This window comes from Bipolaris victoriae (genome assembly GCF_000527765.1).
Source record: "Bipolaris victoriae FI3 unplaced genomic scaffold scaffold_33, whole genome shotgun sequence".
In the NCBI taxonomy this organism is placed as follows: domain Eukaryota; kingdom Fungi; phylum Ascomycota; class Dothideomycetes; order Pleosporales; family Pleosporaceae; genus Bipolaris; species Bipolaris victoriae.
This window is the reverse complement of record NW_014575359.1, coordinates 55,329-72,218: the sequence shown is the minus strand read 5'-3', so window position 1 is coordinate 72,218 and position 16,890 is coordinate 55,329. Positions and strand designations below refer to the sequence as shown.

Here is a 16,890-nt window from a genome sequence, read left to right as displayed (position 1 = left end):
GTGTGTGTGTGTGTGTGTGTGTGTGTGGTGGTGGTGCTGGCAGTGGCAAAGTGGGGTCAGAGCGGTGGTTGCCAGAAGGCAGGCGGTGGTTATCTGACGATTGTGTCGAGTGGGTGCCACTTCATCGTGCGCCCGGTCTGGGTAACGCAGCAAGTCATGGAGGCTTTTGTTTTTTGTAGGATTACTGGCCACGGCGTGGCTCACGTGGGTTGCTAGGCGCAAGGGGTGGTGACCTGGGTGGTGGGTTTGGCTTGGCGTTTCCGATTGTGCAAGCGAATGTGTTTGGAGTGATTGTGGTTTTGGTTTTTTTGGGTTTGAGCTGGCGCCTCTGTTTAGATGATAGTGGATATGACATGGCCATGATTAATACATATTCCTAAGTACATACTTGGCGGAGCATCCAAAGGCGGTGTGTGCGCGACGGAGGGGTGATAGTCATGTATGTATGTGATGTACCGTACTCAACATGCATACACAACGTTACGCAGCCACATGGTCAGTTAGTAGTCACGCAACAAGGGCACTAGGCCTGATTGAAGCAGACAGCCAGCCAGACACTCGGTGTTGAGCTGGCAGACAATGGATGCAGATGCAAGTCAGTGGCAGGGCTGGTGGGCTGGTGGCCGATAGGCTACGCCAACCCACCGTAGTATGTGTGCCGCGCCACCAGCGCCAGCAGGGCCGACTGCCCATGTATGCCATTATGCAGCAGAAGACGTGTGCTTGGCGCGCCCAACAGTTGCTGGTGTGGATTCAAGAGAGGCGGCGGCGGCGGTGGCATGGGACGGTGTTCCAACCTGTCCATGGCGAATTGGCCGTAGTTCGACCCGCTGGCCGCTGAGGCAGAGACAGAGGCTCAGGATCGCCCGGCCAGACAACCGGATCGCCTTCGATGCTTGGCCCGTCAAGCAGCCTGTGTGTGCGTGTGTGTGTGTGCTCTCTCCCGACGACCAACTACGACTGACTACTACCGACTACTGACTACTGACTGACCCACGGCCCGCCCACGCCTCACTCACACGACCATCCTCGCCTGCGCGACACGACCCACGCGTTGCGCTTGTGCATGTCCACATCCCTTGGGTCTCTCTGTCTGCACTCTCTCACTCCCCCGTCGCGGCTGGCACCCTCATGGCCACGCAACAGCAGCACGTCCACGCGGCCGTATGGACCTGCGACTCGCTCACCACTACGCCCATACCCACACCCACACACACGTCCACGGCAATGGCCCACGCCGCTGCACACGACGCCTCGCTCAGCCTCTTCGAATCCATCATCACCGCCTATCCCCCCATCCTCGAATCGCTCCTCGCCCAAATCTCCACCGCCGCCCTCCTCCAACTCTACCACACTTCGCGTCATCTGCGCGACTTCCTCCGCCAGTACCCGCTCGCATGGAAGACGCTGTCCTTTCGCCTGCCCCAGCCCGCTGTCACTGTCGGCTCTCCGGGCAATGAGACGCCCGATAACCGGGAGCGCCAGTCCAAGGCCTACTCCTTTGACGCCCTCCTCAAACATATCATATCCCCCAACGGCACACGGCTGACCAGCCTAGACCTCTGCAACACGGCAGTCACAGGCATAGCCCTGGTCGGGAGCGTCCTCGGCCCGCGCATTCACACGCTCCAGCACCTGTCTGTCCGCGGCTGCAAGAACGTCTCTATCAAATACCACATTGTCCCGTTCCTGGAACCCTACACCCTCAAGGATGCCCCGTGGATCCAAAAGGACCTCGCCCTCAAAAGCCTCTACACCTACCGCTGCCGACACCACCGTCGACGCCCTTACCTTCCCTCTTCTCTCATCCGAAGAGACTCCGACTCCGACCCCACTCACCAACTTATCGAGATATGCCATCAGCTGGGAATATGGACCGACACTGCATGGTGTCCGAGCCCTGGTGGCAGATGCTTTCGGCGAAAAGACTACCATGCAGGAAGAGCAGGACCATTGAACATGGAGGTCTGGGTACCCTTTGACAGGCTCTGGCGATCAAGTAACCGTGTAGGGCCAGTAGATGGCACCAAGAAGCTGGGCGACCACGATGGCAGGTTATGGGAAATCGCTGAGACGGGCCAAGATGGCGAGCCACTCGGGCCTGACAATAGCGACTTTGCGGGAGAAGGCAAACACGTCCCAGTGCACGAACGAAGGAGTCACACAGCCTTTGTCAAGGACGTCAAATGCTCACAATGCGATGACATCATTCTAGAGCGGTGCGAGTCGTGCAGTGTTCGTATGCACTGCATGGGCTGCCGGAAGACGCTGTGTGCGAGCTGCGCCTTCAACAGACCAATACCGAGAAAACGCGCAAAGACACGGCATTTTGCAAACCTGGCTTTCGGAAATACCGGCACTCTGGGCACGCTGGGTTCGCTTGGGCAAGTATCTGGGTCGATGCCGTCTGCAGAGGAGCGCAGTCAAGAAGAGAGGGCTGACCGGAATCGTTTTTGGTGGGCCCCCGGAGCGACGCGATCACCGAACCTCATGAACGAGAGCGCGCACGACGACGACTCTTCCGACTCTGAAGACGGCGGAAACATGAACAATGGAATGCCTGTCCCGCCTGCTAACCGTGAGCCTCCCAAGCTCAATATGCATTGGTGCTGTCTAGAGCCTATATTTTCCGGTGGTGGTGGAATCGCCGTTCTGGGTACTGGGCTAGGAGGCAGAGGAGCAGACAAGATACGCGCAGCGCCCTTGCCACGCAAGAAAGAGTTCGAAGATCCTGACTTCAGCAACTCACTCCGACCTGTCGATTACATTCGAGAGTTAAAGAACAATGGCCTCTATGAGTATGTGCTTGGCGAGGATGTTGACATACTCTCATACCTGAAGCAAGATTCGCTAGATCTGCAACAGCAAACATGTCCCAGAGGCTTGTGCAATGACTGTTACAGGAGTTTTAGATGGAAAGTCTCGTGCCGGGCCTGCAAGAGCCCCATTTGCAAAGAACACGACTTCCGAGCATTGAAGGTCCGCAAGTGTGGCTACCGGGAACTGCATACGGAGCGGGAGCATGTTCGAGCACACAATGAGCCACCACAACGCCTCGTCATCCCCGAGTTTAACCCAAACCGAGCGAGCACACCCGATCCCGAGCGCACGCCTACTGCGTCTTCATCGAATATCGACTTGTACTCCAACGGGGACAACGAGTCTGAATCCTCCGAGACGCCAATGTCACAGTCACAGATCCTTGTTGCTCCTCCACAGCATTCCTCAATCGACATGTCGACTACAACCTCGTTCAACTCGATGCCAAATCCCGATCCATTCCCTCTTGCTTCTTCATTGTCTTTTGTTCCTGTCAGCTCAGCGCGCCCACGATCCCTTAGTGTTTCTGGTGTCAGGGGTCGATCTACGAGTCCTTGGCTGCAAACCCCACAACGCGTACCTGTCAACCATCCAGTCACAAATCCACTTCCATTGCCATGCAATCCACGTCATCCCGTCCAATGGGAAGGCTGCGGAGCCTACTTTTGCCAATACCCGAGACCGGTGGGAGACAGCAGACCACAATGTCCTGCCATGCTCAAAGAGTGCTCCGAGTGCGCAGTCCTTGTTTGTGATGTTCGTTCCCTCTTTTCTATAAGTTATCGTATAATACTGACACTGGATTTAGCAATGCTCTGCATCCACACAGTCGTGCACATGCACATTCTGTACCGTCAACTACCATTGCCCGACATGCGCACGTAAAGCCAGTGTTCGCGCAAAGTGCCGGCTGGAGGCCGAGATTCTAGCCAAGAAAGAAGCAGAACAACGGGCGATGGCGAAACAGAAAAAGGACAAGGAGGAGCGTGGACATGCCGATGAATTGGCCGGAGCCATGTACGAGTTTTTCTCGGGCGTGTACCACGCTGACCCCATCCCGAGCCCTGACTCTATAACCGTAACAACAGTGTTTGGTGTGACGGAAGAACCAGCACATTTTACGAGCATCACCGCATCTGGCCCCTCGCCCTTTTACACCGCATACGATCATTCCGACGACGAGGAGAACAACGTTGAGATGACGGAGCATCTGCACGAGAACATTGAAGCTCTTCAACATGAGTTGTCACAGATGCATCTACCACCGAACACATATACAAACGGTATGAACACTCACGTCATGCACATGCCTGTGGAACTCGAACCCCAGCACGTGCACGCAGCCGAAGGCATCGAGGAAGTCGAGGAGCTCAATGATACCGGTGAAGAAGCAGACATTGACACAGACGACTTGGACGCAGGTACCGAAAGCACTTTTGTCGACGAATTCGACGATGACGACGATACCATGGGCGGCGGCGTTCTTACACCCACCCCTACCATTGCCGCTTGACAGAAGAAGAAAAATTGCAATATATAACAACATATATATTTATATATAGTTTTTTTTGTTCAGATATCAGATGTGCATTTTCTATCGCGAATAGGGGAGTTGAATGAGCATTTTCGAGGAGGAAACGGCGCTTGAAGAAAAAGAAGGAAGTTCAGCTTATGAGAGCTAAGAGCGAGGAAAGGAGGCTCCAGAATCTCTGTGTGTGACCTTTTTTTTCTTATCCTCGTTTTCTTTTCTTCTTTTTCCTCGTTACTCGAATCTATCATTGTTTTTCTTTTCTTTTACTCCTCAGTTTTTCACATACTTATCGTATCTTGTCTATTGTATTGTTTTTTTTTGGGCAAATCGGAATGGGGTGGGGCAAGGAAATGGGATGGGGTAGGGGAGTATGTGTGCAGGGGGTGGGTGGTTCGGCGGGCATCTCCAATATGTGATACCCTAAACTCGGGAATTTATTTCGTCTCTGTTACTGTTATGTCTCTTGTTCTGTTCTTTTTTTTTGCTTGTTTGCGCTTGGTAAGCATGGGCAGGATTTGGTAGGAGGGGGAAGGAGGGAAACAAAATAGGAAGGGTAGGGCTAAGGGAAGGGAAGGGAATCATGTGATAGGGTTTCTGTCTGATTCTACTATCGTTGTTGTCATAGTAGCCGTTTTTTTCTTGGGGTCTTGTCCATTTCATAGTCTCTTTTGCCTCTTTTTCGGTTGTTCAAATCAGTCCATTTTCCCACCCACATCTTTCTGTCTCTGCTTTCTTTTTTTTTTGACTTGACTTCTCTTGTATCTTTTTTGTGTATGTGGAAGTTTCAACGTACCAAGTAGTGTTTTATTCGAAATAGACTGCATTACACCGTTTTTGGTTTCGCTGTTGAAATAGCAAATCACGTTTGAATCGTCCTCTTACCATTTACAACTTTTTTGCATTAAAATATCTGGAAGCGTGATACAGACAATTCGAACGTGATTGAGTAAGAACAATAGGATTATAAATTTTACTTTCCTCCGTCCTCGACAATATACTTTCTCTCCCTCCTCCGATCTGCCCTACACCTTTCATATTTACGTACCCAAGAAGAAAAGAAGAAAAGAAAAAGGTATTCATTAAAAGGGAACCAAATCCACCACATGAAAGTCGTCTTTCCGCAAATAAAAAAATATAAGCCTCCTAACAATATCTACTTCTCCTTCGTGAAGGTACTCTTCCCACTCTTGCCGCTCTTTCCGCTCTTCGTGCTCTTCATACTCTTTTTACTAGCACTGCGCTTCAATTTCGCCTTCAATTTGATCCACTTCTCCTTGAGGCCTCCCTCATCATCCTCATCATTATACTTGGGTCGATCAACGCTATCCATACTGCCGCGCGGATACTCAAGATCCGCATCCAACTCCACGCTGTCTGTACGGCCGGCATGCGATTTCCTCGGCGTCGATTTCTGCGGGGTATTCGGAGCAGCAGCAGCGGCGGCGGAAGAAGATGAAAAGGAGTCTTTGGATCTGCCTAGGAGTATGAATTGCAGCGTCTGCCATGCTGCCATGTTTGCTATGGGACCGTCTTTGGAGTTTCCTTGTACCTCGGCGTTTTTCCAGGGACAGTGTTCGCGGTGGGCTTCTACGAGGTTCAGGCGGAGGCTGTCCACTGGTACTTCGAGTTTTCGGCTCATTTCTTGCAGGCGCGAGGCAGAGGAAAGCCAGAGCCCGAGGCGCTGGAAGCAGTGGTTGCATACTGCGAGGGAGATGCGCGATTCCGAGACGCCTGTCCATCCGAAAAGAGCAAAGCCAAAGGCTACTATGTCGGTTGATGATGTGGGATATGGAGTATCGGGCGTCGATGTGAAGAATGTAGAGGGTATGCGCTCGACGATGCGGCGTATCGACGGCTCGGGGTATGTGATGTGTTCGAGAAAGGGTAGGTCGCTAGCTATAGCTCTGAGAGAACGATATCGATCGAGCAATTCGGCTGAGCTCTTTGCTCGCGATGCGATGGGGATATGATAAATATCTTCTGTTTCGGTTGTTAGAATGTGCGTTGACTTCATATACATGTCAGCGCATACCTTGACAGCCTCGCTTCCTCCACAAGCAATCTTCGGCATGTCCCTCAACGATCAGTTCTTTGTACCTTTGCACCAACGCATTGTCAACCTCAACCGTTAGGTCTTCGCTCATCTCAAGATCTCTTCCACTTGCATCTTTTCGTTTGGGCCTCAGCTTGACCGCCACACGGTTCTCACATCCTCCCTTGCAGGCGACTGTGTTCCAGATGTCGCAGCTCCACCCCCTCATTGCCCACTCAACCTCGTTTATCGCATCTGGTTTTGTGGTCCACTTCTTTACATCTGCGAATGTTTTGAGCCTTGCGAGGAAATGCTCTTGGCTATAGGGTTGAAAGTTTGGTTCTTTGCGTGGTGTCGAGGCCTTTGGCGTCGAGGCTTTGGGGGTATATAGCGTCTTTCCTACAACCCTGACGGTTCCCTCTCTTCGTGGCGTCATGAGTTGCTCCTTCAGTTGCCGTATGCGCTCCTGGCCCTCTGATATGTTCCGTTCTCGTTCTGTACTCAAGCCTGCGCTGCGTGGTCGTTTGTTTGGTTGATTAGGGTCATCTAGATCCGAAAGCGACTCCGTCGATGCGTTCGATTCTTGTAGGCTATTCGCGAGTGAAGTGGTGGAGGTACTTGCGGTGAGGTTGTCGAGAAGTTTGTTGAACTTGCGCTTGGTGGTTGCAAGCGCTGGCTGTTGCTGCTGTGTCGAAGCCATTATGTACTATTGAGCTGACTGGGCAGCGATATTGCGTGTAGGCGTGTTTCGAGCTTTGATGTACAGAATGGCGTTCGCCGTGATGTGGCAGGTCGGTGGGCTTGTGTGTACCAGTCTTTGTTTACTCTCATGCGGGTCAGACGGGAGAGTCAGGGTCTTAGCCGAATGTGAGACGAATGTTGCAAAAAGAAACTTCCAAATGCCAGCGCAGAGAAAGCGACGTGTGATGGCAGTATCGAAAGCAGCTAGTCGGTCACATAAGCTGTAGGGTTGTTGTTGTTGCTATGGCGGCCATGACCAAAGCAGTAACCTCCGCCCGCCGTTGCCAAGCTCGGTCCCTGGGCGTGAACCCATCCCACGGCAGAACCCCCACCAGCGCGTGGAGGGGTACAAGACCATTAGCTCATGTCCACTCACATTGCGCCATCAAGATTCTTTCTGCTAGCTCTTGCCATCCTGGCTTTCTCACTCCTCAACCCGTCTTTGCTCTCTCGCAGTGTTGCTCGTCTCTCTCAATTGAAACAGCACATCTACCCATCCATCGCAATACAGACGTCACACTTCCTACACACGAATTCCAGTACACACATCATGGCATACGAGAAAGAACTTGAAATTGCTCTCCTGGCCGTCCAGCGCGCCTCCATCCTTACAAAGTCGGTATACTCGAGCCACTCCAAGGGCACCTTGTCCAAGAGCGACTCGTCCCCCGTCACCATTGGCGACTTTGGCGCACAGGCCTTGATCATTGCATCCATAAAGCACGCTTTCCCCGAAGATGAGATAGTTGGAGAAGAGGACGCCGATGATCTCCGCAAGAACGACTCGCTACGCGACCTTGTCTGGGATCTCGTACAAGCAGCAAAGTTGGACGACAGTGCAGCAGAATCCAAGATTGGCGGGCCCATCAAGAGCGCCGACGCAATGTTGTCTGCTATCGACCAGGGAAACAGCGAGGGAGGCAGGAAGGGAAGAATTTGGGCACTTGATCCCATTGATGGCACAAAGGGCTTCCTCCGTGGCGGACAGTACGCTGTCTGCCTTGGATTGCTTGTAGATGGTGTTCCGACTTTGGGTGTCATTGGGTGCCCCAACCTCCCAGTAGATGACCAAGCACCCCTTGATGTCACCACTGGACAGGATGCAGATGACAAGGAAGGTAAGGGTGTTTTGTTTGCTGCAGTGAAGGGCCAAGGTGCTACCAGCCGACCGCTGAGCAAGGGCGCCCTCCAAGAGCCAAAGAGTATCAAGATGAAGCCGCTGTCAGACGTTACCCAAGCTACCTTTTGCGAGTCTGTTGAAGCGGGTCACTCATCACAAGGCGACAATGCTGCCATTGCCTCCAAACTCGGTATCACGAAGCCTTCGGTCCGTATGGATTCTCAAGCCAAGTATTGCTCCATTGCCCGTGGAGCTGGCGATCTGTACTTGAGATTGCCCACTAGTAAGACTTACCAAGAGAAGATCTGGGACCATGCTGCTGGTGTTGTCCTCGTCCAAGAGGCAGGCGGTGAAGTCACTGATGCCTATGGAAAGCCGCTTGACTTTGGTCTTGGTAGGACACTCAAAGAAAATAAGGGTGTAGTTGCGGCTCCCAAGGATGCTTTCCCACAAGTTATTGCGGTTGTCAAGGAGGTTCTGGGCGCGAAGCAATAAACTAGCCTGTATGCGGCCATGAATAAATTCAGACTTCTTGATCTGATATGCCAAAAGTCATTACATTGCTTTTGTCGGCTGAGATAAGAATATTTGTGCTTGCGAGACTATAAACACACGTAGTCCTACTTAACAACCTCACATGCATCTTTGACATGAAATTGACATACGTGACCCAATATATCACTGTCTTAATTCTCCGGAAAAGCTAGCGAAAATTTGATTCACTGGTTCTTGATTGGTTTTGTCGTTCCCAAATATATTGTACACAGTTATTCCACGACCCCAAGCGTCCGAATCATCACCTTGTTGGGGCGTTAGTTTCTGTCACTCAACAATCTGTGGTTAAGTAAAGAGTTCGTTCACGGTTTGGAAGCGCATATTTTTAGAACACATAGTTCACTACCAAGATGAGTTTGATCCGCGCTACGAATTCAGGTCGTGAACCATAATCTCAATGTATCGGTGTCGGAGCCCTGGTGGTCTGCTCTAATTCTCTTCGTGCTCCCTGTGATATCTGTAATACGACGCCAGATGGAGGCGAGCAGCAGAAGTCGGGAGATTCTGTCTATGGCAGTCCTCCAAATTCTTGTAAACTTGCTAGTCGCGTGTTCCAAGAACTGCGGATAATAAATACATCGGTACTGATTGCCTATATGCAGGGCAGGGGTGAAGGAGTGATCGCGTAGCCTCTAAATTCATGGCAATGTCGCACAGCCTCCAAATAAATAACGAAAGAGACGTGAAACTTTGTCCACTCAAAGCACGTGTACAAGCGGAGTTGCACAGACGATGTTGGGGAGCGGAGGCTGGGAAAGCGGTGGAGAGTGTTTACGTCAGATATTGGCAATAACGAAGATTCAATGATCCGTGCACCGTCCGTGCACCGTCCACATAGGGGTCGCACTCGCACGTCCCACTGCTGCTGCCTTCAGCTGAGTTCTGACCGTATTCGAGTATATAATTTTCTTAATTTTTCTACACTTCGCCTTCGGGCATTTGGTCAATGAAACGATACAGAGAAGATTAGCATGGCCCCTGCACTAAGGATGACACGCTCAATCAAAGAGAAGCTACCATTTTTTTTTGCAAATTTTTGGCATCGTTGTGGTGGTCCCAGTGTTCGAATCCACCTCTGACTGTCCAAAAAGTCTTTTTTGTCTTTTTTTGCCTTCGCACTGGCCACGTGACTTGACTGCCTACAATATCCAACACGGCTTGCTTGATGGGTCAAAGACTTAGTACGACAGAAATTGAGTAACGTTGCACTGCAAAAAAAGACAAATGTTTTTCTATTCAATAAACTGGTAGTCGCAGTTGGTCTGCTGATTTCAAGTAGGGGATTGTTGAGCGAATACAATAACCTCTTCCTCAATACCTCGTCAAATGATTAATCGGATGCTTTTCTTCCATCGTTGGAAACTTCCGCTGCAGAATACTCGGACTTAACATTGGTATCTGCAGGATCAAAAGCACATCTCCTGTTCAATAGCAAGAATGTGTTGACAGTGGTTGCAGTATGAGAACAGTAGGAGAATTGTGAGTTTATAGGGAGCACTGGAAAAGTCCAGGACCCTGATGTATGAGAGCAGGCGAATACCTAGTCTCATTCGCATCAGGCTTGTTTTTCATCACTTCTCTTCATGATAATCAATCCTATCATCGCGTGGGTGTGACTATTCCATGACTTGGGAAATAGTACCCGAAGTCTTTTACTTACACCAGTCCAGAAGTCAGATTCACCTGCATAGTGCCTAGATGTGATATGCCATATTCTGGAATTCTCGAAAATCCCGGCTATTTACATGCACTTTTGCAGCGCCGTTCTACTGGCCTTGACTGCAATTTTGGGGAAGTTAACGTCGCCAGATAGTGTCGGTTTCTTTAGCAGAGTCTCAATATATATAAAGTATGGTACCGAAAGACATACTCTTCTTTTCCCCATGCTCTTGGTGACTTATGACCTAGCGGCCTTACTATTCAGTTTCTATTCATCATTGTTTTGCACATTTGGTGACTGAGCCTGCTACCCTTCGTCTGTTTGGTATATCAACATCTACATATTCTTGTACTGCAGATGAAAGCCGTCGTTCGACTTTAGCGATTTAACTTTCCCAATCATTAGTAGGCAATGAGTATCTCCTCCTTTAATTAGAGGAAGGCAGAGTTTAAGCAGCTTGTAATTATAGTGGCAAGTAGCTAGAGAAGGTACGGTAGCCAGCACAGCCAGAGAGATATATACCGCCACCTCCTATTCTGCCTTAAATTGCCATCCTCTTCTAAAATATACACTAAACCTTTTAATAGTTTCTGAATTCAGAAATCCTTGTCAAATAAATAGCACTTATTAGAGAAAAGGATTATGTCTCGTAAAGAGGCCGTATCTTATGATCATGTCTAATATTATTCGACCATCTTCCACTCGTCCCACAGCGTATATTTACCATATCGAATATGGTCATTGCAGCCATAAGTGAAAGTTAGGTTTGAATCAAGATGTTGTATCGTCTTTACCGTAACCGCTGCGCGTTTACTTTTACTGAAAGCCTTTAGTCATTTCAACATTTGTCCCTCTCTATCAGGACTTCCAGCTGATAGCGGATTTAAGTAAAAAACCATCCAAAAGATCCTTCAACATCAGCAAAGTATCGTATGGAAGATAATTTCAAAGGGATACCTTACCTCTCACCTATGTTCTGCAGGAAGACTGTAAGACACTCGAATGCTTCAGACATTTCATTGATACCAAAGAGAACGACGTATCAATCCATAGCAGAAATATACACGAGAAAGTGGCTGAGGTGGTATCATATCTGTAATACAAGAGTATAGCTCACTTGGGAGTGTTTACGGTCTACCCAATGACTTTGCACCCTTATGGTCTGCTACGGTAAAAAGAAGGAAGAGACAATGACGCAGACAAGTGCGAAGCTCTTCACGACCAAGTACCTGCTTCCAGGCGGAGCACAGAAAATATCAAACCAGATTCGCCCAACCTGGGGTGTAAAACTGACATCTTGGTCTCCTCGAACAACATCGCTCCAGCCTTTACCGTTCCGCTACACCCTCCAGCCACGACGATACCTCGCGCCGCGCCAAACATTCCCTGAAGGAATGCCAAAAAGGAGCAATACACTCAACTCCTCCAGCCTCCCAATCAGAAAACCTACGAGAAATCCTCTCGTCACATAGATTATTGGTCTCACACAGCAAACCCCCTCCCCCCTATACAGCAGTCATCATCCCGCTGCACAAAATTAATGCACCACTTATGCTCTCCCCCCCATTATCGAGCGAAACCTTTCCAGCAGCGTCGCGCTAGTCCCAGTAAGCCGTGATTCGCTCCCCCACCCTAAAAATGGGCGTAGTGACTGACACGCGATCAACTCTTTTTTTTGTTTGTTCTTATCCCTTCTGTTTCTCCAGTCCCTACTAGCTCATTTTTTGTTCTTTCTTCTCTTTCTTTCTTTCTCCTCGGAATATGCCCGCGGGGGGGGGGGTTGCGTGTCATCTCGATGGAGAAAAAGTTTTCTTTTTTCCGGTATTCACACCGCAGACTCGGTTTGGGGCTAAGGTTTTCGATGGGAGATCATTTTTTTCTTTTGCTTCTTTGACGTGATAGAGTTGTGCAAAGAGAAGTGTAAATGGGGAGGGGGATAAAGTTCGAAGTGGGGAATCGGGGGCTGCGTTGGTGGGTGTTTCAGTTCGGTGTGCTGGTATTCCCGCGGTGTGAAGGGTTTCCGGGGAGTTTCTGGGAGGCGGTAGGTTGGGGGTGTATTGAGGTGTGAGTATGGACTGTGATGTTGTAATGGTGTTATGAATGGTGTTTGAATGCGTTCATAAAGAAGCACGGTGGTGGGTTCACTAGAATCTCACCACTTTTTGGGCCAACACCCAAACGAACGCCACATGCCCCTTGGCCTACTCGCCTCTCTTGCCTCCATTTCTAGTATCGCCTTATTCACTATCTCCAAACTCTTGTCTTCCCCAGCCACTGCAAACCATTCGGACCTTCCCATAACCCGGCGACCTCTGTTCCTCGGTCTTCGAAATACCCATGACAATGAACTTACGTAGAAAGTATCCACCTAGTTTCACCGACTCTAAAATTCTAGTCATGTAATGCGTCTGCTGGTCACATAGCACCTGAATGAAGCCATAAAAGCCTATAGTATGGGTATATGGGGGTCGTGCTCGTTAGCAAGAACTTTGCTACGGGTACGCCGGCCCCACAGCCGGATTATCGCAGAGTGGCGATATTACCGTTCTCATTGTTACTGCTTTTGCTGTCAGACCGCATTTTGCGGAGTAAATGGCCGAGGCAATATCGAGGAGGCGTGATTTTTGGCATTGCATGTGTTTGTGGTGTTGTCGCATGTAGCCCCCATGCATGTTTTGAAATGTGTTGAAACTTTGTTTGCGTTCGAGATATGCATGCAGCGTTATAGACTTGCGAGCTGCATGGCTTATTTTGCGTCAAGTTTTGGGTGCTTCTTTGAGTTGCTCTATTTTGGAAATATGTGGATTCAAGGCTGGGATTGCCGGTCTCGTTGTTCTTATACGAAAAGGTATTATGCGGGTAACTCCACGAATGGTATGCCCAAGACTAATGGTGAGACGTACCTCATGGATACGAGATGAACGCTATTCAGAAAGTAACTAATGGTTTAGATGTCTCGCGTATGTACGTGCGAAAAAGAAGGTTGAGTCCGTACGCAAGATGCTTGGGGACCCAGTTCAGTGGCAGCGTCTCCCCAATGCGAAAAGGCCCTGCATAAAAGCTTTAGAGTCAAAGAGTCATGTCGGAAACTCTATCCAGACAGCAGAACGGCGGTCTAGAAAGAATATGCGCAGGGTACGTATTGATGAGTCGGAACGTCCCGCCCGCCTAGGTGGAGGCAACTTGAAGCGCTGACCATTGCATAGTCATAGCACATGCAAGGCCCGCCGTTCCCCAGAACTAGATTCATGTCACAACGGCGTTTGTCAAGCACAGGGACCTTGCCACTGTTAGTCCCTGGAGCCAGAGACAGTGCCAAAATCCAAGAACCAAAAGACCTGGGATTGGTCTTGGCTGCAACGCACAGAGCGCGTGCCATTCAGCAGCCAGGAAACCCTCTAGGTGTATACCTACTTGGTGTAGTCCATCCAGCAAATACATGCCTTTGCATAGTCCCTGACGTAGATATTCCCAGTCCCATTGTAACCCCTATGTCAAGAATATGATTGCACCAATTTTTCCCTTTCCCACGTCACACCTGCATTCCTCTAAAATCAATCCCTCTTTCGCACTTCCGCGGAGAACACAAACACCTCAACCCAAAAAAAGTCTCACAACCTAACACTCAGCGTCATCCCAACCAGTTGTCACAAGGGCGCCTTACCAACCTACCTATTATCAATTTCCTAATTCCATAGCGCATCCAGACACAATGCACCCAAGCCCCTCTTACTAATCCCGCGCCAGCGCCCTACGGGGTCCGGGGGGCCATGATTGAATGATCAGAAAAATACTTGTACCACGAGTTGTTTTTCGGAAGAAGTCGGCATACCGATTTGTGGCGCGGGACCAAAGGGGCTATGTGTTGCGTTCGCCGTCGTGGCTTGCAAGAGTGGAAAAAAAAGTATCATGTGGCTATCTGACGTTTGTGGTGTGATATTTTTGTTTTCTTTCTCAGCCCTCTCTTTTTGCCTGCGCGCGTGAGAGAGCCTCGCGCAACGCGCCACTATGCAACGTCTGATTTCAAGCGTCTTCAAAGGAGAAAAAAAAATGGTGTGAGTAATTCGCTCAGCTGAACAGTCTTGCATGCAGCATTTCCAAGTCTTGGTTTCACTCTGCGTGTTTGTATGGCGCATATTGATTGACTCAAAGTTCCAAACCCAATTAATCATATGCGCCATTTGCAATAGTAACTTTCACTTTACTTTTTTTTCTCTTCGCATTTCCACAACTTCAGCCAACCAGATAAATCCTATTTATCAAAATTGATCAACGGTGTAAATGATAAACTTCTGCCAAAATAAACAATAAGAATTAAAATCCTTTGCCAGGGGCAAACGTAGCCGAAGCAAAGGAAAAAACAGCAGTCCGGCAAACGGAAGTATCGGAGAAACCGCTACAGCGCAAACAGTAAGTAACGTGCAAAACAATGTAACCAAATCAATACGTAATTTTTTGGTGGCCCCACTACCGTAAACGTCCGACTTTTTACCTTACAAATTCCATTAAGCCTTTTTTTAATTTTTGGGCGTTTTGTCTGCGCCAGATTTGCAAGTGACTCAGCATTATATCACGCGAGTTTTTTTATGCTGTATGCGCCTTGCGAGATATCCGCATGTGGGGACCGGGAAAACAGGCCACGAGGGGGGCGTGATGGATTGGGGAGTTGGATAGCAAAAAGGTGAAGTTTTGTAGTTACCGCGGAGATGTTGGTTTGAACGGGGAATGTAGGAATGGACGGAGTGGTCGGATGGAAAGGACAGGGAGGTATATAGGTGTGTCATGGTGAAAGATGTGGTATGGTTTTATTCATACTACATATTCACACACATACAACAACAGGCTTCATATCTACTACTACTACTACTACTACTACTACTACTACTACTACTACTACTACTACTACTACTACTACTACTACTACAACTCGACTATCAAGTATAGACAAAAAGCTACTTAAATTTAAACAAGGATAGACAAACGAAGAACGCACAATGGCCACCTTGACACCAGCCCAAGTCCAAATCATCAAGAGCACCGTGCCGGTACTCGCAGAACATGGAACGGCCATAACCACTCGATTCTACCACGACATGCTACAAGCGAACCCGGAACTCAAAAACATCTTCAACAACACGCACCAAGCGACGGGTCATCAAGCGCAAGCACTCGCAGGATCCCTGTACGCCTACGCCGCCAACATCGACAACCTGGGCAAGCTGAGTCCCGCGGTTGAACTCATCTGCCACAAGCACGCGAGTCTGTTTATCCGCGCCGATCAATACGACATTGTCGGCAAGCACCTGCTGTCGACCATGGCGAGCGTGCTGGGCGCGGCCGCAACCCCCGAGATCCTGGATGCGTGGGGCGCGGCGTACTGGCAGCTCGCCAACATTATGATTAGCAAGGAGAGCCAGCTGTACCGCTCGACGGCGTACTGGCCGTCGTGGCAGGACCTGCGGATTGCCAAGAAGGTCAAGGAGAGCGAGGAGATTACGTCTTTTTATCTCGAACCGGTGGATGCTGGCCAGCTGAAGCTGCCGCGGTTCAAGCCGGGGCAGTATGTCTCGGTTAGGGTGTTTGTGGAGGAGCTGGATGGGGGCGTGTGGCAGGCTAGACAGTATAGTTTGAGTGATGCACCGGGCAAGAGCTATTTGCGCATCAGTGTCAAGAGGGAGGCTGGTGTGGTGCTGGGGGAGACCAAGGACATGACGCATGTGGGGTACATTTCCAATCTGCTGCATGACGCAAAGCACGAGGGCGATGTGGTGCAGGTGTCGCATCCGTTTGGAGATTTCCACCTTGTCGATTCCGGGGAAGCGGGCCATCATGACGACGATAATACAGCTGTATCAGCAGCAACAGCAACAGCAACAGCAACAGCAGCAGCAGGAGGCCCAGTGGTGCTCATCTCGGCAGGCGTCGGGGTGACTGCACTCATGTCCATGTTGAATTTCTTGATTGACGAGGCAGATTCAGCTCGGCCCATTACTTGGATCCAGGGTGCGCGCAACTCGCAGACCAGGGCCTTCAAGAAGCACATGGACCAGTGTGTTGTCGCGAACCATGGGAACGTGCATGCCGTCTACTACCTGTCACGCCCAAGCCAGGAGGATATGCAGGGCCACGATTATGATATCAAAGGCCGTGTGGATCTCGATCGCGTCGACAGGACAATTCTCCACACGGACAACAGCAGCACAATGTACTACTGCTGCGGACCCACATCGTTCATGCTCGACGTTGAGGCCCAGTTGAAGAGCTATGGCGTTCCAAGTGAGCGGGTGAAGATGGAGTTGTTCGGTACTGGTGGAGTTCCTAGGATCTGAGAATCATGACCACTCTCCAGTTTTGTCGGTCCTTTTTTTTAATTCAATTTTTTTCTCTTATGATGATTATGGCGATCATGGTTGTATTTTGATATCGGGCGT

General features: G+C 49.8%; 6 protein-coding genes across 6 annotated transcripts; 4 read left to right on the top strand and 2 right to left on the bottom strand.

The window, feature by feature from the left end:
* Positions 1-1,131: 1,131 nt before the first annotated feature.
* Positions 1,132-4,333, top strand: COCVIDRAFT_96691 (hypothetical protein; the record flags this gene model as incomplete). Its single annotated transcript, XM_014702134.1, has 2 exons — positions 1,132-3,576; positions 3,629-4,333. The coding sequence occupies 2 exons, from the start codon at positions 1,132-1,134 to the stop codon at positions 4,331-4,333; spliced, it is 3,150 nt and encodes a 1,049-aa protein (XP_014557620.1).
* A 1,171-nt stretch (positions 4,334-5,504) lies between these two features.
* Positions 5,505-7,083, bottom strand: COCVIDRAFT_36897 (hypothetical protein; the record flags this gene model as incomplete). The annotated part of the gene is made up of 2 exons (XM_014702133.1): positions 5,505-6,331; positions 6,384-7,083. The coding sequence occupies 2 exons, from the start codon at positions 7,081-7,083 to the stop codon at positions 5,505-5,507; spliced, it is 1,527 nt and encodes a 508-aa protein (XP_014557619.1).
* A 591-nt stretch (positions 7,084-7,674) lies between these two features.
* Positions 7,675-8,739, top strand: COCVIDRAFT_15131 (hypothetical protein; the record flags this gene model as incomplete). The annotated part of the gene is made up of 1 exon (XM_014702084.1): positions 7,675-8,739. The coding sequence occupies one exon, from the start codon at positions 7,675-7,677 to the stop codon at positions 8,737-8,739; it is 1,065 nt and encodes a 354-aa protein (XP_014557570.1).
* Positions 8,740-12,308: 3,569 nt separating this feature from the next.
* On the bottom strand, positions 12,309-12,512 carry COCVIDRAFT_96653 (hypothetical protein; the record flags this gene model as incomplete). The annotated part of the gene is made up of 1 exon (XM_014702132.1): positions 12,309-12,512. A coding segment is annotated over one exon (204 nt), but the record flags the coding sequence as incomplete, so codon positions are not given.
* Positions 12,513-12,912: 400 nt separating this feature from the next.
* COCVIDRAFT_96704 (hypothetical protein) lies at positions 12,913-13,080 on the top strand (the record flags this gene model as incomplete). Its single annotated transcript, XM_014702131.1, has 1 exon — positions 12,913-13,080. The coding sequence occupies one exon, from the start codon at positions 12,913-12,915 to the stop codon at positions 13,078-13,080; it is 168 nt and encodes a 55-aa protein (XP_014557617.1).
* A 2,373-nt stretch (positions 13,081-15,453) lies between these two features.
* COCVIDRAFT_36895 (hypothetical protein) lies at positions 15,454-16,788 on the top strand (the record flags this gene model as incomplete). Its single annotated transcript, XM_014702130.1, has 1 exon — positions 15,454-16,788. The coding sequence occupies one exon, from the start codon at positions 15,454-15,456 to the stop codon at positions 16,786-16,788; it is 1,335 nt and encodes a 444-aa protein (XP_014557616.1).
* Positions 16,789-16,890: the final 102 nt, after the last annotated feature.